Consider the following 25,365-nt stretch of genomic DNA (forward strand, 5'->3'; position numbering starts at 1 on the left):
CCCTGTCTTCTACCTGACATCCGTAATCCCTTTAATGTCACGGTTGTTTAGTATCTTCAGTTAAAGACATTAGTCTATCCACTTAATTTGTACGATTGAGTTAGCGCAATTAATTCGAGCCGATTCCAGTTTCGTTCTCCATCCGTCAGTGCTCTGTTTGCAGTAGCTATAAGGTTCCTCAGGGAAAAGGCAATTCTCCAGAGAGCTAAATGGGCAGTTCTTCGCTCTCGCCAATACCGTCCGTTCTTTGTGTCGAGCAGACAAATTCCCGACGGCCCTTATACTTTTTCAAATGATGGGAATATATCCAAACCGTCGCATCCTCATCGCCCTTGCTCCAGGCTCTGCCGAATGCCAGCGAAAGCAGCTCCCCCGACACCTCGGGTGAAAACCTTCCTTGACAACAGCCATGGGGGGGGGGGGGCAGGTTCTCTTCTTCCACTGCGAAGGGTTTTACTCACTTTGGTGACGGATTAGAAAGCAAATACTTCCGACAGTATATATGTAGTTGCGGAAAAGTCAAGGAAAAAAAATCGCAGAGGCCGGGACGGAACGACTACATCAACTATCTCTCAGTTCCGATGGTGTGCGACTATGCCCTCACCTTCTATTGCATTCCAAACGGAAGTCCTTAATTAATATAAGATACCAGTTGACATTCTACATTGCCTGATTGCATAAATACATGTAGATATGATGTAGGGCTGTTTTTCCTCTCTCGACCTTCCAGTTCATCTCTTGCAGGAAGCATATTCCGAGAACCACATTTCAGAATTACATTTAACTTTTTCTTGATGAAGTTAATAATATTTCGAATTTCGCCCACGCGGACTCGGTTCGGGTGTATTTTCTAGAGTTTTCCATGTATCGTGTTCGTCATACAATCGGCCCTGATGCCAACGGCCTTTGAAGAATGAATACCAATAAGAAAGATACGGGGGGGGGGAGGTGCCACTGCCAGTAGTACAACATTTGTGTTTCCGACTGGAACAGCTCGTCTGCTCTAAACCAGATGAAAACGCCAAGAAAAGTTTAAATTATACATTTACAAGTTTGCTACATTGTATTCAAAAGCTTGAGAATATCTAAAGGTACATTTAGTTTTTTTTAAATGAGTGTTTACATATTTCGTATCGTAAAAACCAATGTTCACTGTTACATGTGACAATGTGATAAATATGCGCTTAAGAACATTACCGATCATCATCAGTTTGCGAGCTGGTTTTATAAAACCTATACTATTCGTCGCAAATGGAAATATTATCTACGCCATCGGCTATAAACGGAAATGTCAAGTTTCTGACAAATGTTGTTCGCTACTTTTAAAAAGTCATAAATACATGAAGTGTCATAAATTTTTACAGTCAAATTTAGATGCTGCAAATGTCTCATCTCGACATCACGTCAATGATAACGCACGTGAATAAAAAGTGAGCCTAAGAATATCACTTCAGAGAAAATATTTGATTAGATAGTTCATCTCAAATTGAGATGATATTCGTTCATTAAGTAGAATAACTCACCTGGAAAATTGAATATCGTGACCAAGATTCTGTGTCGCTGTCCTCGCTGGTCGAGACCAAACAGTATGGAATGCCGCGAGACAATAATTATAATGTGCGATGAAACTTTATACGTGTATAACGCTGCAGCTAGTATGGTGTAATACCTTAACTTCAGTTTGCATCTAGAAGAACCCATTGCATAAAGTGCAGATAATTTTTATTTGTAAACGCATTTATATCACGCATCGATGTTAAACCGAGTGCACAACTCACTTTTCACCACTCACATTTCTTTCAATAAGCACTGCGAAACCGAAAAACGATGCAATCGTAATACGTTTCATCTTCGAATCAAAAACCTTTGAGAATTATATATTTTTGAGTGAAATCTGATACTCTCTGTAATAATATCGCCCTGTACTACCAAATATCATGCAATATTCAAAGTCATTTCTCTCTTTGGACTGATTATTGGAATGTGATAAATTTCCAGATGCGGGTGTTTTCTTTCTTTCACTCTATAGCCTTGATTTTCGCTCAGAGTGAGGTTGTCGATAGCTGAGTTGCATATACTATCGCCATCTTGGCAAAACCATTGGCTGTCATCAGTATACTGCCCCTCGGTGTATATGACGTACATGTAGGAGAAAAAAGCCAGATCTCAGGATGGGATATTACTGGTCCTTTCTGTTCTAAGTGTACGAAGTCATATATACCTGTGGTTGTATGATATTCATACCTTTTCTCGGTGTATGATAAGCCAATGATAATCTATACACGTTTTTAGTGCTTCCTGTAGGAGTCCATCCATTCTCAGTGTACAGGAATCCACACCTGTTGTACATGTAAGATAACCAACATCCACACATTAAATCTGTCATAGTGACATCAAGAGAAGAACAACTTGATACGCCGTTTATGTAATGAAAATTTTAATATGAATGTTTAAATTCAAACAATGATGAAATCAACAAACATAATTCAATTCATGAACTGCAAGTTCAGAAAGAATGTTCTTTTGTGTTGTCCACATTTCAGGGGTTATCTGATGGTCAAGAATGAGTTTCATTTCAATTTTTTGGTTCATAACTTCATACAGAAATTAAACCAAAATTCATTTACCGTTGAATTAAGGAAAATTGACCTCAAAAAGTATCACCAGACCACAAACTATTGTGTGTAGTTTCATTACCTATATTTTAATACCAGTGTGAGTCTTTCAATATTTGAAAGACTCTGGTAATACAAACATTTTTATAAGCTGTATGACAGTGTGGATCTACATGTACTTGTCGTATTCTGCGTCATTACTTCTTATAATCCTATCCTTCTTCTAGTTGAAGGTACTTTCCTTCTGCTACCACGATAAATGCGTTCGCTGCTTATAATTACAACGGTTAAATTTTCATCATATTGCCAACTCTATATCCATTCTAAAAAAACGTCCATCGTTTGGGTTTTTGCTCTGCTTAACCATAGAATATAACGCACTCGGATTTTTTCATTGTGTCTCCCGCAACAGTAATGCAGCGATTAGTGTTGCTGCGACTTATCGGACTTGGGTGGATAACAATGCGAAATGAACGAAGGAGGGATATGCCGGTATTGTTGTTCCAATGAATAGAATCTTAACGTGATATAACTTCTAAGAAGATTTTCAGCATTAAATTTAGAAATCGGATATCAGAGATTTAGAAAGAGTGACTAAAAGAAAGTGTTGTCAGAAGATGATTTCATTGCAGTATTACAATAGATGCCTTGGAACAACTTGTTACGTCAACAGAATTATCGTATGGCATTTCATGAAGTGCAGCGTATATTGGGTATAAGATATCGAATCGGAAAACTCATTTTTCAGCCATGCATGAAGTGTTTTGGTTCAGCACGTATATTTACTACGTGTTACTGTCTTAATGTTTGAAGACTCCCTTGATGATAGTTCTTTTTCGTAAGCGTATTGTTCGTTCTTTCCAAAACACGAAAGTCCAACAAAACCCCCTAAATGTCTGAAAGTAGACTTCTAATCCAAACACAACATAAACAAAGCACAACCTTATAAAAATAATTAGAATGCAAAGCAAACTATTTCAAAGGGAGTTTATTTTCCTGTCCCGAAGCGGAATCGTGTGTAGCGGCCGTTACTGCTTCCCCGCATCGCCATCAGTCGCGCTAGTATTGACTGTAAATCACTTCGCTTTCCAGCTGAAACGATAAGAAAACAATATTATCGTCAATCATACAGTAGTTCCTCGCATAGCTCGCCGTCTATGCGAGGAACTACTGTAATACCGTTATCAAATCTTAAAATCTCTTGGTTAGTACCATTGTCGCCTAATCCGAGGATGATCGACCTTAAGGGTCAAGATAGTCCTGCTTTCATCATAATTTTATCACTCATCGCTCCTCTGTAAAGTTGGTCACTAGGTCACTGGTCTATATATTTCAAAAACATCCCCAAATGGCCCAAAGACTACTCCCGTGGGTGCCCCAATGTTTGACTTGGCTTGTTCAACAGACTGAGTTTGATGTCGAAGACAGCGACTAGAAATATGACATTAATTGGTCATCGTGCCCGCCTATTTTCTTTAAAGAGGCCGCTACACTGAGAGTTTTCTAGGTGTGTGATGGATCATTTTTCTCGTGAGAAGCCTCTACGGTACAACCATTGAAAGAAAACAACATGTAAAACCCGCATAGAAGCGTCTATTCAATATAGCAATATTTGAATCCCTATCCCTCTGTTCCTATCGCTCCCTCTGTTTCTGTTCCCCCTGCCCTCTCCATGGCACTTATTTTGTTGATACCGAATATTCTGTAATCCCATCACGATATCGACATTTTAAATTGTTCTTGGCGGTGACAGGGTATCCACTGCAATTGACATATTAATTTCAACTTTCACCTACTAAATCTATCACTGCCCCTCAATTTGCTCCCGTCCATAGAGCTTTGTATGTGACCAATCTATATCACATGGTTTATATGAAATTGGCATGGCTGCATTAACCCATAATCTTTTGGAGATTTCATTCTATATTGTATATCTAATGTATTGTAAAAATTCATAAACCAGGACAATGGATGTCGTCAACATTACATTTGATTGTTCGGTGCCTGCGCGTTTACTTGGCTATTTCCACATTAACAATGATAATGAGTTTTTATATAGCGCTTTCACTGCATCAAAACTCATCTACTGTCTCAAGCGCTTAACAAAGGCAAACTTTATTACCCAGCCTACCAGACGCCTTTCTGGAGAAGCACGAACAGCCACAATCTAGTGGGAGACATGCACATGGTCGTTCGATACAATTCAAAATGCTCAGGGAATGATTTTTTTCATTTCTGCACGGAAATGCTGAACTCTAAAAGTTATGTTTGGTCTCAAAGCACAGATCAATAAAAAGTAATTTCAAAGAAATACGGCCAGTAGTTCGCGCTCCAGAGCCAAAAATGACGCGGACAAAGAATGAACGAAAAGCCTTTAGTCTGAAACTTCCCAGGCCATGCATGCAGAAATTTAAAAAGAAGAATTCATTGCAAGGAAAAAAGAATTTGCAGGATGCATCATCCGCAGTGTAACATTTGCGTGTCTGCCAAAGACGTTCATTCACGTTCATTAGGTAAAAAGTGTATATCATTCAAAGCGTGCAACATTGCAACACATGTAATTAGAAGTCCATTTCCGTACATGCGTCTTAGAAAGTCGTTTCCTGTACATGCGCTGCAGTTATAAATAATGTAAGTGGGATGGATTAAGTGGAATAATGACCTGCAGTCTAGACTTGAAAATCACCTTATAAGGCGTTTAAGGCAAGTACAGTCACCAAGCATGACATGGCAAGCTAATAGTTTCCGTGTGGTGGATGATGATTGCTTTGTAATGAAAAGGAAATTCACCAGTTTGTATCGATGCATAAGAAAATAAAAAAATATCATGGCATTCATTGGAGGACACAAACATTTGAAATGTCATGCTTTGGAACTAGAAAGGTGTGTCACGTGTGTCGATTCGACCGTATACGTACCTGACACGGAACCTACGACGCCCAGGTATGACTGTAGCAAATAATCAGCACCAAATTTGGTTATCGCCATGCAATCAAGGATTATCTTGAACATGTTGATACCATTTGATAAGTAAGAAGGTTGTTAAAGCGTATACTTTACAAAAGGATGAAAATAATCGTATGACTTATTTATTCAAAGCTACACGTTATTTGCAAAAAAATATAAAAATAATCGTATGACCTATTCATTTGAAGCTCAGAAATGTTGGCGACAGGTAGTTGTCTCTGCAACATTACATCAACGCTATTCTAGCTTGTATAATGATGACTTTTTTGTCTTGAAGTCAAACAAGCTTTTTACTTATTGATACCACCAATCGAACCATTAACCTCTGCCTTGTAGTCATCCTCGAACTAAAACAACCCAGGCAACTTGTATTAAACATTTGAATCTAACGATTCGAGGACAAAAAAGGCACAGTCTCTTTTTATATAATGAAAGGCATTTTTTCTCTCCAAAAAGCGATTCATTTCTGAGATAATGAAAAATTATTATCTCAATTGAGTTCACAATGTTTCCGAACTACATACTTATATATGACTCATCAGAGTGCCCAGAATGCTGATTCAAAACCTAAGATCTCATTTATCAATTTTTTAAATACACGATTAGGTTCAAAGGAACCAATGTTATATGAGTCAAAATTAATTCCAAGAAGACATAAAAATGTAATTTGATTCTACTCAGATGCACTATTTCGTGGAGTGTTTAATTAAACTCTTATCATGAGGCAGGTTAGTTCAATTCACAAAGGAAGCGAGTGCCATAGTATACAAGCCTGCGGAAATTGGATGTGGTCCTCAGAATCTCTTTTGGATCAAAGATGATTTGAAATTTTATTATTTTATTTTTAAGAGTACTTGTTGAGTAAGTTCATGTAACATTAAATTATGGTTGCTCAACTGGCGTCAGCAGTAACGTTGGCGTTATGTTCTAACGCTAATAATACCAAGTATGTGTACTTGCTACTCTTATACATGTATATTGTAAATGAAATCAAGCGATGGAAATCACGCTTAATTGAGCTAACGCTGCCGTTTTTATCTCTTACGCCGATTAGGCAACTGAGCGATGTACGTATAGCACCTCTTAATATGTATACTTGGCGATTAGCGAAAACTTCTAAAATAAAAACCTGCAAAATGCCCCTCATAAAAGTTAAACCACGCAACGGTCGTCTGGGGGATTTTCACTGTTACATGAAGCAAGAAGGAGTGGATGTTTTCATGTACTTTGTGTGTCTCTGTGACTCCTCGATTTGCTTACGGCACATCAGCCATTTCTTATTACTAGGCTTCATTTGTTAAAAACGCATTTTTCCAATACTCGCTGCCTAGAAACTGCTAATGGAATACATTTGAGGACCTTCGTCGAATGACGCTCCATCATCTATACTGTGGTGCCATGTACTCTTCCTTAATGCTTATGGGCACACGACTGGACACTATCGTCTGCCATCTAAATGGTGTTCTCTTATTTTCTTGTATTATACTCTGGCAGCAGTTTTTCAACTTCATTAATTCTGGTCACAGATCTTCGTAATGTATAGTTATTTCGTTTTTTGCCTCATTTGTTGTCAGATACGATTCTTGCCATACGAAATTATAGTCCATTACAAGTGACACAATCGTTTTGCATCATCTGATTATGGTTTCAGAGCAATGAAATTATCCGACTGATTCATCATCCACTTTTCACAAAAGTGACAGGACCACACCAGGCTGGTGTGATAGTGGGGAAAAACCTAAAAGAAGTGTCGTAAAATGCATTAGTGTTTGCATACTCACATCGTTTCATAGCGGGTTGCACGGCCTCCGACTCCGGTTCACTTCTCACTCCCTTGAGGAAGTTGCCCCACATGTTGCCGCCGTATACATCTAGAGGGGTACCACTACTGAGGAAATCTTTTTCCCAACCATATGGATCGTTTGAACCTGGAAAGAAAACAAAGAACATGAAGAGTTAAGATGAATTCATAAGTTACAGCAAACTTGACTCTTCACCTCTACAATCTTAAAGGGTCTTGAAACCTTTTGGTTTTTCAGCCAACACAACTACATGTATGAATTCCCTACCGGTTTTGCATGTTTGAAGTTTTTAACAAGCTCAAACGCCTTGAGGGATGTAGATGGAAGATGGCTGACATGTTCATCAGACTACCCTGTTAATATGGCAGCCTTTCAAATTCTTGTTTTTGTACAGTCAGTGCGTGCCATTTAGAATTGCATGTACAATATTCGAATCACACAGACTCCTTCTTCGAAGTCATGTTGGCCGGAATGTATACACTCATAAGCAGGGGTCAGAAGATGTATTATCGTAATATCTTTATAATGGACGTATCTGCTTATAAATGGTCAACAACCGTTTTCATAAAGGTCCATTGATATGAGTGTAGTGGTCGATTCCAAAACGCCAAATGAAACGAAATTTGTGACATTAATTGTAATCATGACCACTAAATCTTGCTTAAAGCGATATTTCGGCCGCATTCTTGTGTGGTTTCCTATAGACTCGTCATCTGGGAGACAATATACGAGGTTAGACAGAGACAAGAATGTTACTCATTAGTCCAAACATCAAATGGAATCGCATTATTAATTGGTCAAACTGGCGGAAGAGACTGTTCTTCTTGATTTGAATTGATTGTGTTTGATTGAGTCTCATCTCGTGCTTTATTTGATTCAGGTTTCAAACGAACGAGCACTGTCGAACGAGATGTCGGATATAGGAAGTGAATTATGTATGGTTATTGTGAGTGTGGTTCAGAATATGGCATGCGGTAATTAACGAGTTGTTGTCAGACAAAAGGGAACACCCAAACAACCATACCTACGTCAAACTCGTCAAAAATCAAGGAGGTCTATATTAGGGATCTGAACATAAAATGTCAATAGTATAGTCCTTTGACGCTGGCGGTATGATGCTGTAGTCAGCTTAATTGGCCGTCGTGCGAACCAACTTGATTGCCGATTTCTTGAAAGTTCGGTTTTTCTTAAATCTACTTTTGCGACCCAACACAAGTTCAAGTTTGAGATTTGCTAATCAAGTAAAAAGGGTTTTCTTCATTGGAGCCCTTGGGTTATTTTCGGGCGCCGTGACCGGGCCCGATTTCTTCAAATATAGTATATACTTCACGTTAGAAAAATTCGTATTTTGATGTTAATTATTAAACGACACGAAAAGGACAAATAAGTGATCATGTGTGTGATAATGTCATGAAGTAATGTTAATTACCGTATGTCATTCTTTCATTACAGCCTACGCTTTCTGGCACTACTTAGCAATTTTTTTCTCACCGTCAAATGCGCATGTAATATTACCAACTTTTTTCCCCAGAACACGTGTCAGCGACAAAAAAATATACCACTGTCCTCAAGAAACGATGAGAATTGCTATTATCAAATGTCAATATCATCAATTTGTGACAAATCATGCTTAAAGACAGTTATGTTGTGTATTATCTCTTGATATCTCTTGTTTTCTCCGGGGCTGCCAGTAGGTAATTAACTAGCGAAGGAACAATTATGACTGAATTCCATGTGGGCGCCTTTCTTACTTATTGTGCATTCTCTCGTTACCTCGCTGCATGATTTACTATAATGGTCGTAACAAACCATTGTTACCGCATTCTAATTTCAACCATGAGAGCAGCTTATTACACTACTAATTACTTGAAATATATCAAATCGGTTTGCTTGGGGTGAAATTGGTATACTTATCCACAACCCGGAATCCGTTTTGTTACAAATGTCATACGGATTCGCTCAGGGAAAAACTGATATAAAATAATAACATCATAAGTTTCCCACCGAGTCAGTCACGCAGAACAAAAAACTGGCATAAAATTTCGTATCTTTTCAGTTAAAGGTGGTTAAATAGGCAGCAGCCAAGTAAGCACGATTAAGTTACACAAAATAGCAAATAGAGGTCGCACCTATCTCACAGCATATCGAAACTGTTCACGCTTGCACAAGGAACATAAATGTTTATCGCTGAACAAAACAAAATCCAACCCTTAAATGTGCATATTAGTCACACAAAAAGACCACCAACTCAGTCCCCGGCTTTGGCGATTTTGTTTAACTCAATCTTATCTACCTTGTTCCTGCCTAGTCTTCCTTTAAGATGATGGAACAGAAAATGGGAGACTCCCACGCAGCAAACCAATAATGATATGTCGTAGTTTTAATAATGTATCACCCTTTATCAGCAAGAACACTCAAAATCTGATGAGGCGACTGGCGCCCATTTAAGAAGGTCACGTCTTCTCACATCAGCCACTTCGTCAGATTGCTGACCTTTTCGCCTTAATGTTTCGTAAACAGAACGTTTGGGTACTAAGTATGTGTACATTAATTATTCATACAAATAAAGTAATGAGAAGGGGATATGGAGTGGTACATCTTCCTGCTCTAAAACGGGACGTTTAAGAATTACAGGGCCTTAAGGGTTTCACTCAAATTGGATCCTGTTGCGTTTATTCCCATATCCGTTTTGGTGACATTGTTGAGATTTATAATTGTAAACAGCTCGGTTAAGTGTTTCATTTTCATTATATCGATTGTCTCATAGACTCACTTTGACCACGGAGGTTTTGGTGTGACAGCCATAACCACTCTTGGGTTGGAATAAAATGTGTCGAAAGTATAGATTATCGGGATTATGCCTAAAATATATCAAGTTTGAGATGTTTAGAATAAAAATTGATGCCTCGTCTGTCATTTTCCCAACACCTCCGTTGGCGCATCGGTTCGGCGCACATTCACCCTCGTGGTGTTGGGCGAGACAACCAATAACCCCAGATTTATATACCAATTTCCTCGTAACAGGTTATGTCTTCCGGTAAGCTGGCTGACCAAAAGTAACATGCAAATAATACCACTAAAAAAATGGCTTGAAGTAGTGGGCAAATGCCAATCAACGATTTTGTGATATGCGTATTGCAAATGTTATAATATACATATTGCGGTTGAGAAAAAAGAAGAGGAAGTCGTCGCCTATAATGGTTGTGTGGCAACGCGTAAACGCCTAACTGAAAACGTAACTTAGCCAAAAATTGGTAAATTGACAACTTTAAGGTTGGTCAACTGCAAATGACCCAACTCCTAAGTGGTCATTTGACAAACTTACAAGTAGTCAACTTACAAGCCAGTTTTGTCAGTGGCCAGTTGATTCAGCTAGTTCTGGTGGGTGCAGCTGATTTCTACCAAGGCTCGACCAACTTTATCAGTCACAATCGACCAACTTGTTGGTCTTAGAATTGTGACCTTTGCTGTATCAGAAGGGGATCTGGGAGTACATCGTTTAAGTATGAATTGACCAACTTATTATTGCAGCGTATGAGGTGAAGATTACTTAAAAAGCCTCAGGAAATTTGTTCGTTCCTATAGAAACCGATTGCCGTATAAAAAGGACTAGAAATATAACCAACACATCCAACGGCCCTGTTGTATTTACTTAGCGAATCCATCTCGTTGCCCCTGGACAAGGCACGTAACAGTGATCATTGTTCATACCGTGGCAAACGGAAACATATTTGCAAAGGTTAAGAGTAATGGAACTTTATATCAAAATAAGTCAGTTTGTTTTAAAAGTTACGCGATGGTCATAGCGCCTTGTTCCAGCTCAGGTTTTGTGTTGGTTAAGAGGTCTTGTATCTGGGAAACTAGTGTTCATGATACAATATATACGAAGCATTGGACAAATAAGCCATTTTTACCGGTCTTTTACCATAGCGTTTTTTACCTAGATTATACGTATTTGTATGTGATGATACCGCTCTCCAAGTATGACCCCATTGAAAATGAATAGGGCTGATTACCCAAGCAGGAAGAACAATTTCTCACCACGTTCCAATCCTTATGCTGATCGCCTCAACCAGAGCTCCTAATGGTGTTTAAATTACCCCAAAGATTGCTATATTTGCTGGCTACTTGACGTAGTGGCAACAATTAAGGCCTCAAGGTTTGGGGGATCAGCCTCATCGTACAGAACTGTCATCCGCTGTCATTGGCAACCATAGATACTGCAGGACAAACAGAATTGTTAAGTAAGGGCATTGTTGCCAAGCTCTCGGCTGCCAAGTCACCTTCCACTCTACAAAAGTAGTTTCCATCATCAAATTGTAAAAAAAATGGAAAGTCAAAATCGGACTAATAAACACACTGGTCGTAAAGGGTACGCGGTTCCGTTTCGACCTACACACTGGTCTCGGACTCTCCCGTATTTACTATTTCGCATGAATTAAATCCATTAATTTCGTGTCTTCTCGGCAATTTAACTCTGGCATTTAATGACACTGCTGTAAACCGTTGAATAATGCATCACGGCCGACCAGGCTTCTATAATTTTCATTATTACTGGTTGAACAGTTGAAAGCACGATGCATGCTCGCCGACTGAACGACTGCAACCATACAAAAGAGAGGTTAAGGTCTCTACTACGAAAACGAGAGGATCGGAGTCCGAAAAGGTAGTACGAAAAGGGTATCTATAAGGCTTAACTTGTGTTAGAAGGTGGTCAAACGAGATATGGCTGGGTATCGTATTGTTCTTGGTCATTTTTTATCGACTCGTTTGTTGATACACGTTTATTCAGATTTCAACCTGTGAGAAATGTCAGTATCGACAACATGTTATAGCTATATGTAAGATCAAGTGACGGCCTAGGTCAGCAGCAAGTACTAATAGTCAATTCTTCAGTACACAACTGGCAAAAATATTCTCAGTTACTCATATGGATCGAGATTTAGCATTTTTGGCAAACACATTGACGAGAAATATTATCCTCCCTATTTGCTAAAAGCGAGAAGGAGGCTATCAGATGACACTTGAGGACATCCTCTGTAATATCTACACGACGTTGTGATTTTCCAATAAACAAAACTTATTTACAAGAAGAAGATCTAAAGCATCATTAGATAATACTGCTGACACTTTTTCCGATTACATTTTTCCGATTTCTGTCTTCATGCAGCAGCATTCGAGTTATCAGAGATTCACTTTCTGATCTCGTCCGGAACGCATTGTCATCATTTTTTTGTAATTGTCGCAGCTGACGCCGAAAAATCACACCATCCTTTCTCCTAAAGTTGGAAACCACTGATTGTTTTCCTCGTTTGTCTTTTATTTGTAACCAACTCCAACTGTAACCTATTAACAAATAAGATATCACCCATTGTACTCGTCTGAGAAATAAAGAAAGTCTTTTTGGAGAACAAGCAGCGTACTAATGTTACACATTTCTGCACTCTGCGAATCATCTTTCTACTGTGGACTACTTTAACAGACTATTGCATCCAATTGGTAAACTGGAGACAAGCATTGATCGGACTAATAGTGCAAACGAAGACCAAGTCGGTGTTCGAAGGTGTCTGCTATTGAAAGGAAGGTTTCTGCTATAGTCGGCAGAGGTTTTTCTTGTCCAGATATTGACAACTCGGATTATATTACGTGCTTGTAACGTTGATACTACGAATGTGATATATGTAAAGGAACCAGTTGACACGATTCATACTGTATTGTACTTTCTTGCACTCCTCACAAAAAATACTAAAAACGTTTCCTGGGCATATTGGTATATAGTGTTGTTCAGGCAACGGTATGCCATACAAAAGGTTAGCGCGACGTCTTCAACATGTTTCGTGTTTTGGATTACATAAATCGACGAATTAGCCGCTGATGTTTCAGTGATGAAGCCTTCGCTCACTTGATACGGCTCACTTTCCTTAAAGTAACAACCTTTTCCCAACCCCCTTGTACGACGTACTGATGAGTAGGATATCGTGTGGTTGCCTTGCAACAAATTGGTTGCGGCCAAGGAAGAGACATAGTCTAATTCAACTAAAGAATCGAGTTAAGACTGAATTTCCTAGCATTCGACGGGAGACGATTGCTTTAATGAGATTTGGTTAAATGGCATACACGTACTATCAGCCATGTTTGCATAATAAGGCGAAATGGATACCAATTGGCCAAGTCGCATTTCAGTAGAGCATTTAAATTGAATCAGACCTACTATAGGCAATTTTCGAGAGTAGCATCTGGCAGTCGACGAAGACGACAGGGATTTCTCTTCCCATTATGGGACAATGGGCAAAGCGAACTGAATGGACGGAATTCCGTCTCGAAGGAAACGAAATGATTTTTCTTTAATTCAGGTTTATTTCGTTACTTTTTTACACCAGTCTTATTAATTGAAGGAACTGTCCGTTACTAACTAAACGTTTTCGCGTGAATTCAATTTCTTTGGTCGAACGGTTTCCGGCGCGTTTGTCGCCGTTGCAGACACTACCTGTATTAGCTTTATAGTACATGTACACTTTACTCTGACGTTTGCTGAGTACTTTACACTTGAAATCACTTAAATTTTACTAGTATATCAAAATTAAATATTTCATTCAAATCCAATTTCAGAACCCATAAAATCAGTATCTTATCTTAGCGTGGATTTTTTTCTGTGCTACTTAGTCTATTGCAGAAATGGGGAGGACTCTTATCACTGAAAAAATATTTAAGTTATCTTTACGAAACTATAGAAATGCACTGACGCACTATACATCCACCCATCTTACTGCTGCGTTCAATGCACGTTCTCTAATCAACACAATATGCACCGAGCCTAGAAGGGGAAAGAAATGTTTCGCGCAGCACCAGCTATAGGACTGGTGCACCTTCCGGTCAGCCATGAGAGACATTTGGACCTCTTGCATTCAGAACAGACTAACAGCTGCCTACTAATGGATGATCTCATCATGTTGCTAGTGTCCTTAGTCCCTGATAGGATGATGAGATCGCTGATCATGTTACCTAGATCATCACAATCATGGCTTGGGAAGAATTGCGAAAACGAGCTAGTCCTTTCTTTCTTGATTGGGGAGAAGCGTAGGTGGGTCTTTGAGAGGTCGACTTCATGCCTCATCATTCAGTTATTTTGTTTGTAGTTGTCATTTTAGGCAAACTGAAACGATTTCAGACTGAAGTAAAGGTACATGGGTCGTGTAAACACTATTAAGTGAGTGCAGGTGAAGATGTGTCAGCGCGATTTCCAAAGCATTGCTTGTTTCCGATCGAATTCATTCATCCTACAGCTATTTTTTAGACCTTTTTAGCAGGAAATCTGTCAGCCAGTGACATAATCGCTCTGAACCGTTAAGTATTCATCGATTACAGATTTCGACTGGGAGGGGTTATAGCTTTCCTGACGACCCCTGGCGCGTGGTCGATTACCAGCGTAGCTCCGGCGAACCGGTGGCTTACAGGTTCTAATGTTACAGCCTAGGGTGTGGTGTATAGTATTACCGACACCTTAAGCCATACCTTTAGATCATTAACCGTCTTTCATTGGAGGATAGGTGAGGAACAAATGGTTGATTAAACCAAAATACCGGATTAATATAATTGTTCGTTTCCTGATCACTGGTGGAGTGATACTCTAGAAAGTTGATGAACTCATAATTTCCTTTAAACCCAGTCAAAAAGCTTATTTTGTGACGACGTGAAGAAGTAACAGCCATGGGGCTATGATAACACCGAAGATGTGCGCTAAAGCTTGAGAGAGCTTTGAAAGTTTCGTGGGATGGCAAGCCGTTGAGGCACACTCTTTGAACTGAAGGTTTTTAAGCTTCTGAAAAACTTTTAAAGGTTTATCGGCCACGCAAATATGCACCCCCTAAACTTAAGAAACATTTCTGCTATGTGCTGCAAAGCATGACATTTCGGCCTCCTCTGAGTGCAGGTGTCAACAACCTTTCTTGGTCCGCTTTAAATCTGGTGTGCCCTGCTGTCACCGTCCTTTCTAACACAAAGATAAGAAACAAAACTACATTTGACAGAAGAAAGTCGAAAGGAGCGGCAAGCGATCATCAACCGAAATGGTGATGCTTTGTTGTGTCCCAGAAATAAAAGGGCAAAGCGAAGGTGTGTGTTCTGAAGTTACTTCAAATATAATGTCTTATCGTCGCCACATCATACAATCCAAGGCATTGTCATCTTGACCCTCAATGTATTGACATTGCTCAGCTTCCAGACAACGCGGGCGGAGGCTACGGAGGCAATACCGCTGGAAGTTCAGTATGAGGCATTGTCTGCAGCCGAGCATTCAGCAGCGGGCCAGATGACTTAAGATCAAAGACGCGCTGGCTTTTATTACAGAACTGTTTTTTTAAGAAGCTTTGTAGGAAGAGTTGCATTGATACGAATGAGATACCAATGGTAATATTCAAAAACTTATCGAACTACGCGTATCAAATTAACTCCTCGGTTAGTAGGACACCTTCTCTATTAGAGACACTGCTTTAGGTCCCAAATAATTCATTTCCACTCATTTCAGCCCTCTCATCAGGCCACCTCTTTATCAAGGCAGCATTTGCCAGTCCGAAGGTTGTCCAGATAACCCAGAAAGGTCACTACCAGGCTATTTGTTTTCTCCAAGTTGCAATATCGCAAATGCAATCACTTATACCATAATGCTCTTAGTATAATCGTTTGGTTAAACTGACTGATAAACCCCATCTATCATTGTTAAGACGAAACCTTCAAAGACATCGGACGCCTTAAATTCTAAATGTTGTTGATATGACCAGGAACAATCATATTGAAGGATACAGCTACAATCTGAAGTTAATTGATAAGGACTGCATCTGTCATTAATCAATTAAAAGATCAACATTCAGAGTTAAAGAGCACATTAAGCCGTAAGTTAGTTCCATATGAAAAAAATCGAGCCAGTTTGGATTAGATAATGAGCAGGTTTGCAAACCTTACGAGAGCTCCGAGCGACGAAGTAGGAAACATGTTATTTTATTTTATCCCCGACTTGTCTTGACGTTTTCCCCGATTCCTCCTAAAAGAAATTGGTTGAAAGGTTTTGAAAACAGACTGAAAAGTTCAATATGTTCACAGGATAAATGTTCATTGCTCAGTGTCTACAATTTCGCTAGTGTCCACAACGGCTTCTTCAGGACTGGAGTTGTTCTGGTCCAATGACATCAGTCTTCTCACGTCATGTTGCGAGATCGGACGTGAACAGCATGATCAGTTATGCTAAACGGTGAAACTGTAAGATGTAGAATATAAATCAAGCAGTGGTTGAGACTAGATGATGATTGAACTTCCAAATTCTCGGTGATATACGATCAATCATGCTTATAGGAAATGGCCTTGACCATGGCCTCAAGATTCAACTGTTGACATGTTTAGCAGTGAACATTTACCCAGTAAACAGATTGAACTTTCTTGTGTATATTACGATCGGGGTGAATCTTTATTTAGTAGAATACTTCGTGTACATGTAATTCCCCCGGGAAATGCACGGCAGTGTCCGTTGGGCGGGTGTAACCTCGGTCGAAAGTTTTCATTGTTTTCGTGTCCCGGTGAATCATCTCAAACGGCGCCATACTTTGTGACCAGACTGTAAAAGATCATCTTCCTAATTACACAAAGAACTAACAGTACGTTCAAAGAGAATAACTCTCTCGGCTAGTTACCGTTACTATACATATTGTAGACGGTTAAATGATTATCAGCGGACAAAGAAACGAAGTAAAGTGAATCAGTCAACTGAGTTTGCCTACAGAGTCTAACTTCAAATAAAGACGTCAGTCAATAATAGACCAATTCACGTATCTTTATCAAGGTTTGCGCTGTCTCTTATCTCTTACTTGTTGCAAAATAATCGGAGAGATGATACCTATTTGTAATGATCAAGTAGAGTTTGTCACATTTATTAATGACCTTATCGTTGAGTTGGCCTTTATCACATGGTCTTACTTCTGTGTTTTTTCTCCATTCTCTTATTGACTGGTCAAATATAGAATTTTACGTGGCGAAGCGTGGGTGCCGCCCAGTGTTCCTCGAGGATGCTGCCTTCGTTCTTTTTATGATTTAACAGCGCCATCACATGAAGCTTTCAATTGCATGTACATGTACCGGCTTTTTCTCCCTCGTGGCTACGCTCAGTTTGGTTAACACAAGGTTTTCGCATGGTGGTGTCGTGTCTTTGTTTCGGAATAACATCTTGAGAATAAAGGAAAGGACGAAAAATCCCATGCCCCTAATGAAACACTTAAGCAATGACTGGTTGCACATTCATCTCGCTCAATCAACTTCCATTTCCGTCCCCGTTGCATTGCCGCAACGATAACAAAAAAAGACTTGGTGCTGAATCGTGACTGTGCATCTCCTTACCCATTTTTGGATGCAGTGACGAATGTGAATATAATTAGACTGACACCTGTTCACAGAGCTACTTGATGTGTCAACGTTTAAAGGGTTGATGTTCGTTGTTGATGTTTTTTCCACACGCGGTTTAAGTAGAAAGATGGATCACAACGGGATCTAGATATAAGCCGTGGTGCAAAAACCACAAATAGGCCCATCCGACGCTTTGAAAACAATCATCAACCATTATCAACAGTGTAAAAAAACAAATTTGTTAAAAGCGCTCTCGTGTTATGCTTAACTAAAGCTTTCAAAACGGCAGGTGCTACTTTGAAGTTGCGTAGAGTGGATATGTTATATGTCGCTATTATTCTTTAATTTGCGGTGCTAGAAACACAGGAACGGAAAAGGGATTCAGTTTCAAAGTAGAAAATCGAAACTGGTAAATACTGAAATGAAAGGTGCTTGAAGTAATGCATGCAGCTTCAGACCTTCTTTAGCAAATCTGCGGGTTTGAGTTCATAACTGTTCGAAGATGAAATATGTGATAAGTTTTCAAATGAATAGCGCAATAAAAAGGGGCATTGATGTGTGTTATTTTGTGCCCAACATCAAAGAATGTGGCCTTTTTCCAATTTGAATTCAACCAAAAATCCATAAGCGAGCGAAAATATTGTATTGGGGTTAACGGCAAACACTTACCGTTTATAAAACAGTTGGATCTGCGGATATATTTCAAAATTACAGGAAGGTTGTATTGATTTGGTTGATAATGCTCTGTTTGCGGTTAATATTTGAACAATGCTATCTCTTCTTTCGCTGCTAATGTAGTGTGTGTAATGACCTGGTAAGGCAAACTATACCAACATCAGGCTAGCACCGCCATTTAATTTACTCTTGTTACTAACGCAATCCTACCGACGCGTATCACAAACGATTGTTTTTACACCTTATGCAATGAAACTATCGCAGGATTGTAGTTTACGCAAAAGCTTTTTCCGATCTTCCTCAAACAATCCTTTACCTCACTCCAACCACTGCTTTTTAGCTTTCTCCCCTTTCGAATCAAAGACGCGCAACCCATCCTATACGCCGGAAAGCATCGACTAGGTTACTTATGGGTTTGTAGCCCTTTCCATCTTTGTTTACCGTATCGAGGGATGTGAAACCGCAGGCATTTACTTCTTTTTTCTCCAGCAATGTTGTCTGCAGGATGTAATCCTAGGTAATGGATAACAGAAAAGAGTAGACGCTCAATCTCCCGGGGAGAAAGAAAAACACCGAACAAACCATTAGATCAAAGCGAAAAATGCCTTTGAAGGGAGACATTTTTTCTGTCCGTGTAATAGCCATCTCCATTTCAAACAAGATGGTTTCATCTGAACATGTTTGGTGGTCAGTGATGGTTAACTTGTGGGGAAATGACCATGATAAGATGTTCAACTCCGCAGGAATTCAACATCGTCAGCTGTCCTCTGCCTGATGGTTAAACTTCATTGTAACAGTACCTTGCGACTACATGTACACTATAATGAACTACCATGTGACCACATGCACACTGTAATGAACTATACTAGGTGATGAACATATATCACACTCCTTTTACAAGTACCCACCAGTTATGAAGGCAATTATAAGTCACTCTTTCATGTGAAATTTTAATTTATCGCTTAATGAGCAACCCCACTTCCGCGGGTGTTGATTGCTTACGATCAGGAATGTCGTCGTAATTGGCCAATTCCTTATCAGACTTTGGAGTACCTAGATTCATATCAGGAAACTGATATCCAGGAATCACAATCTTTCAAGAAACGCTCGTAAAAAATAGGAATTTTACACTGAACCTTCAATTAATTTCTGTTAAATGTGGAAAGAATGGTTACAAGACAAAATTTGTTGGCACCATCAATTTAATTTATGATGGTACCCAGTATTTTGATTTATGATACCATGCAGCCTTCTTTATTTTGGAAGAATGCTACAGTTGAGGACGTCCGAATTGATAATTAAGACAATGGGACTCCTTCAATTGACTTCGGGTTGTTCTAATAGCGTACACATGTAGCTATTTGTCACTTTTCTGCCCCCACTTCTGCTATCAATGCTCGATGTTTGACAAATGGATAAAGTGTCCCCTTCTACGTAGGCAGATGGAATAATTTTGTGGTGATAATTAACAATTTCAGTGATCAATCATACTTTATGAGTAATGTGTAAAGCTAAATCGTTTTGTTTGGACATGTTTAAATTTCGCTAAGCACTTGTCAAAGTTGAGAAACGACGATAACTTTGCCATTTGTTTGCAACGAATACAGTATCTCACGGTAATACTGCCGACTGAGATAAATTTAGCAACTAATTTTGACTATGATAGTATTACATAAACGAATATACTTTATGCAACATTGTTTCTGGTTAACAGCCAGTTTCGACGTGTTCTTTCCATGGTTACTGGTGATTCCAACTATGCTGACACGTGGATCCACTGGACGAAGAAGACTCCGCTGTCGAGCAAAGCCAAAGACAATGTCCGATGGTAGCAGAACGACCAACGCCCATACCAGGAAAATGCGATCAATGGATGCAGTATTAAACAAGGTCATTCGAAGGATGACTCCTGGTCGCCTTCGTGTGCGAGAGCAGAGGCTGCGCGATGACATTGTGGCCATTTTCCCGCAGTAATCCATCATATTTAGGGGCCTAACATAATTGACAGATCCACGTAATTGAGTTTGATACTTCCATATATTCTCTAGTGTAAAGCCTGGTAGTATCCATCCAGTCAACAATATCCAGACACCAATTGCAGTAGACATCTGGAATACCACGGGAGTCAAAGTTGCCGAATATATTGTTATGGCTCTGCAGATTGATGCAATTCATTTCAAATCACCTCGCTCCCTACTTGATATCTATCAATAAGTGTATCAGGAACCATTCAGGCATTATAGGTATCAACACAGATCAGGTCAGATCCATTAATTTCATCAATTATATGTACTCTGTATCGATCGCTAAAGACCCGAGATGCTCGAGATGCGCCGCCAGTAATTGAGATACGGGCAAATCGCGCCAATTCACAAGAGACGTTAAATGCGCCTCCGCTTTAGTGATAATTGTGCCGCTGGTTGGAAGGACGTTTCTACCCCATTCTGTCCCTCCAGTGTAATTTTACAAGGCCATTCGAAGTGACTAACGATGATGCTAATTTCGGATGACAGATCATCTGCATTAAAATCAATTGGTATTCAACTGCGCACTTTTTAATTTGTACGCAATAATCATCTTAAGCATACTATATAGAGTTATATATACCCCCGAAATCTTTCAACGTGTTTGAATGTTCATTGAGGAATCAAGAAAATCAAGAGTGAAATAGGAGTTGGGGCCTGGTCATTCATCGTCATCGGACACCGCGGTTCGAGGCGTGTCGTGGATGTTATGAAGTGCTCATCAGTGTTACTTTCCACAGTCTACAACCGCAAAAGCGAGAAACCACTTGGCTGTCATAGGCGCTAGATTAATTTCGGTACTATTTACTGGCTCGGCAATGGTACTTGTCAACGAAGCCTGTGAAAGCGGTGAGTCGGTGACGACAAACTGTTGTACTGGAATCAGACAAATAACATAGTATTGCTATATAGAAAATATAGCAAAAAAGCTTTTAGCTATCTGCCTCCGTCACGTCCATGTATACGGATACCGTCGACAATTCGATAACCGTATCGGTGTTTCCCATTCTTTGTGGCATCAACGTGACGGCATAATCACGCTTATCTTCCCCCGTCTGTCTGTGTGCAACTTTAAAGTCAATTACCAGTAGAAATAAGCCATTGAGTCCATCCCGAGAAATCTGATGAGGAAATGAAAGTAACAACTAGGCTATCTGTCAGATTAGGAGTCAGCTGCACCCAAAGGAAATCATCGAAAGAGAGAGGGCTCCGATTTCAATGTCTGGCGGGGGATGAGAGCCCGAGCGTAATCCAGTTGGGTTTACGGCGTTCTTGTCAACAAAATGGCTTTGTGGTGAGTGGCGGGTTACCCTCGGCCTGGTGAGTAACATCCATCCTCCCACATCAGGCCTCGGTATCATTCCTAGCATACCATCAATCAAAGGCTCTGCTGAAATCGTCCTGATTTGGTTACTTCGCCATTGCATCAAATGTTCATCACCCAACTGCCCAACCCGAAGTTATGTCATAACTGACCCAGCAACTTTAAACAGTTCCGATGATGTCATTCCGTATCTGCAGTTAGTGGCCCATGCAATATTGACCTCCATTCAATAATTTTTTTTTAAAGGGCCGACCAAAGCCGGAAACTTGGAAGATTATCACTGTGCATGCTATATTAGTAGGTTTAAAAAACATACGTTTTCGGGCAATCCCAAGTGTTTAGACGCTTTATGTAGACGATCGCTGAATATTTTTGATTCTAAAAGGTGTCACGACCCCACTTAGGTTAAAAATAGTGAGATGCAGTTTGAGATAATTTTCGTATCTAAGAAATCACCTTAATAATTCATATTGATGACAGTACTAGAGGATGCGTGCTCCTGCATTTATGAACATGATATTTGCCACAAATGCTCTTTATGATTTTCTCATCCATCAATTCCACTGAGTAACGCGAGCGGTATAGTACGCTTCTCAAGTAAGTGCCCCATCGATTTATACACAAAAAGTACCAGTTTGGATTTCTAAAAACTTTCGTATTTTGTCAACCTTTTTTCCTGCTTCAGCACTAACAAACAGACTTTCCTGATTGCACCAAATTATAAAATTCCTGGGGTCACGCAATATGACTTCAAGTAAGGGGATTTAAAAACCGAGTGTCACTTCCAAATTCATTTTTCAAAATACCTTTCGGGGTTGATAACTAGCCCGGATTCACATTAAAGGGGTTTACAACATTCGCGTTCACGATATTACCTGGTCGCTCAGGAACAACGAAATACACAATGCCGTAGTGCATGCAAAATCGCTAAAACTTGGTATTTATTGTATTCGTATATCTGTCTACACAGCGGTATTGCTGTTTATATTCAGTGCATATTTACAAAATTAGAAAATTTCAAAATTCTAGCTAAAAAATCTTTGAACGAACGAAGAAAGTCTTTAACCTTTTTGTGCGCTCCGCTGCCCGAACTGAGGTGGACATTAATTTCGGACAGCGACTGTATAGGGTCACTTAAGAGGATGTGACATAGTGATCCGTCGAACTGTTTGCAGTCTACGTGCCATATGACAATAGGCAATATTGACATTTCATCGACCAATCTCCTGGGCATCAAACTACTGATTGACTCTGAGTGATAACGGGGAACCGGACAAAAATTAAAACGGGTATGATTGTTCTGGCAGTAATGTAGCATGTAGAATGACAGCGCTTGTTTATCATAAGCAAAAAGAAATTCTTGATGCAATGTATGTTTTTTAATGGAACTTGGCTGTCAAGTCTCTTATCAGTGACACCCAGGCTAGATTACAGGAGAATATAAAAGCTAGCTATAGCCGTACACCTTGATTCTTATCATCGAGTTGCTGGCTGGCCAATTATGGCGATTTGAAAATAGCACGTTTTCACTTTTACTTTGAACTTTTAATTCAAATCGGTTTGGCGAAGATATGCAACGTACGGTACCTTAATACAGCGCTGAAGATACCAGAATCAATCGTTAACTAGCTCCTGGGCTAATAAAGGGTGAACTCTTCACCGTGATGACATAACAAGCAGTTGACGACTGCTCAGGTGATACCAAGAACGCTGTTGTCCCGCGTGAAAAGTCACGATCAGCGTGGTTGCTGCCCCAGTAAATGGGCAAATAATCGTGCAACTGCTGTATAATAATGATTTCGCCCTCTCAATCGGACAATTACCTAATGATCTAACATGATCGGCTGGCAGGTCGTCATCTTTGCGTTGGCAAAGAAGGTATAAGCTTACAAGTTGCGCATTTAATGAATGTCATCGGGTTATGCTAAAACCTACTGGTGATATTAATGGCGAACTTGATGGCAAACACGTAATTTTGTCCCCCCCCCCGTACGGTAATTGAAATTTATTGGCCAACCATCGACGATATTTTGGGAAATAAATATGTTTATCGGGAAATGCAATTTTTGCCTTGTTTTTTTTCACCCCAGGAACGAAATGATAGCTGAAAGAAAAACATGGCAAACCAAAAGCTGAATTTAATAGGTCTCCAGAACAACCAAACCGTCTCCTGAAGTGGCTTCACGTGCACAAACAAATCTTTAGTTCATGCATCAGCCGTCCCTTTTATATCGCACTTTCCACCATAAATCTTACGTTATCGGGGCAGGATATGGTACGCGCCTTTAATTTATCGTCTAGTCCAGTCTCCTGATAGCCAGCTTTGATCTCGGGGTAAATGTGTGATATTTCATTTCTTGCCCGAATCGAACTTTTGTTTTAAAGCGGGTTGCCTTGTTAGCGAAATAAAAACTACAAGAAAGCTAGTAAGAGAAGACACTGAGACAAAATTAAGAAGTGGTGAAGGGGATTCTCAATGATTTTCTTTACTCAGACCAAATGTTTGCAATTAAACAAAAATAGAACAGAGCAAAAGTGCCTACCTTTTGGACTTATTGAATTTAAGTAATTTCCTAAATGTTCAAGTTCATCATCCGAAAGTGTCCGAGTGAAGGGTACGCCCTCCGTACTCAACACGAAGGTAGCTAACACCGCTAGCAAAGCTCCTAAGATCGTCGTGCCGTTCATCTCCATCAGTGTGCTCAGCTGCTCTACGATTCTGTATCCGTATGCCGCGAAACCAACACGCAGTAAACTTTCATTCAAACCGTCCACCAGGCATTATGTGGAGAAGCGCGTGGCTGATTGGTTAGATTCAAATTGCGAGATGACGTCTTGCGTGGTGATTCCTGGGGTCAGAGTGAGACGCCCACGCTTTCAGAGTAACTACACGTATCGCAGGTTGGCTTTGTTGACATGGTAACAGATACAAACGACAGCGCAATCCTTTGCTGCAATCTGAACTTGTTCGAAAAATAACTAAACGCCTACCACTTATTCTGATGCAATTTTATTATTTGTACACATGGCGCTGCCTAAAAACAAAGCGCACGTGGTATCTGTTCTTTGAAGCCGTGTGATGCGAACAAATAAAACAGAGTTCTTTGGACGTCAGCGTCCTTCAAGGTGACCAATGATGGCTATAAGTACTTGCCCATGTGATATCGTGGGCAAATTGGTTTCTTCATAAAAGTACCTGAAATGACCTTGCCTTCTTCTGTTTCTATTTCATCCTGATTGCTAAAAATATATGATATGACTCGCATCATTCGTGTTGTTTATGTAGGAATGATCATACGGTATATTTTTAGAAATAATTTGCATGGAGTACATGCAATGCCTATTTATGAATTCACGGATTAGCCTTTTGGCAAGACCTAAATCTATTAAATGTAGGTCAACAGTGTCTTCTGAAATAGCATGTTCACTCTTAAAAATAGTTTTCCAGGGGTTATTCACAGGTTTATATGGAACCATCTTTATACCTTCGCCAGACTTTCTCAAAAGGTTTCCTGGCACCCTATTTTAGTTCTCCTGGATCATTTGCCTGCAAACAAGCAACAAGGTGTGCA

The 25,365-nt window shown here is 39.7% G+C and overlaps 2 protein-coding genes across 3 annotated transcripts in view; one reads left to right on the top strand and one right to left on the bottom strand.

The window, feature by feature from the left end:
* LOC135482427 (polypeptide N-acetylgalactosaminyltransferase 13-like) overlaps positions 1–25,365 on the top strand; it is a 39,823-nt gene that overhangs the window by 3,888 nt on the left and 10,570 nt on the right. The window lies entirely within an intron of this gene.
* On the bottom strand, positions 1,045–24,577 carry LOC135482426 (uncharacterized). Its single transcript, XM_064762398.1, has 4 exons — positions 24,337–24,577; positions 7,364–7,510; positions 5,534–5,564; positions 1,045–3,707 (listed from the first exon to the last, which is right to left on the bottom strand). Exons 1-4 carry the CDS (start codon positions 24,485–24,487, stop codon positions 3,692–3,694), a joined length of 345 nt encoding a protein of 114 aa, XP_064618468.1. The 5' UTR covers positions 24,488–24,577; the 3' UTR covers positions 1,045–3,691.

Source organism: Lineus longissimus, chromosome 2 (assembly GCF_910592395.1).
Source record: "Lineus longissimus chromosome 2, tnLinLong1.2, whole genome shotgun sequence".
NCBI classification, from domain to species: Eukaryota; Metazoa; Nemertea; class Pilidiophora; order Heteronemertea; family Lineidae; genus Lineus; species Lineus longissimus.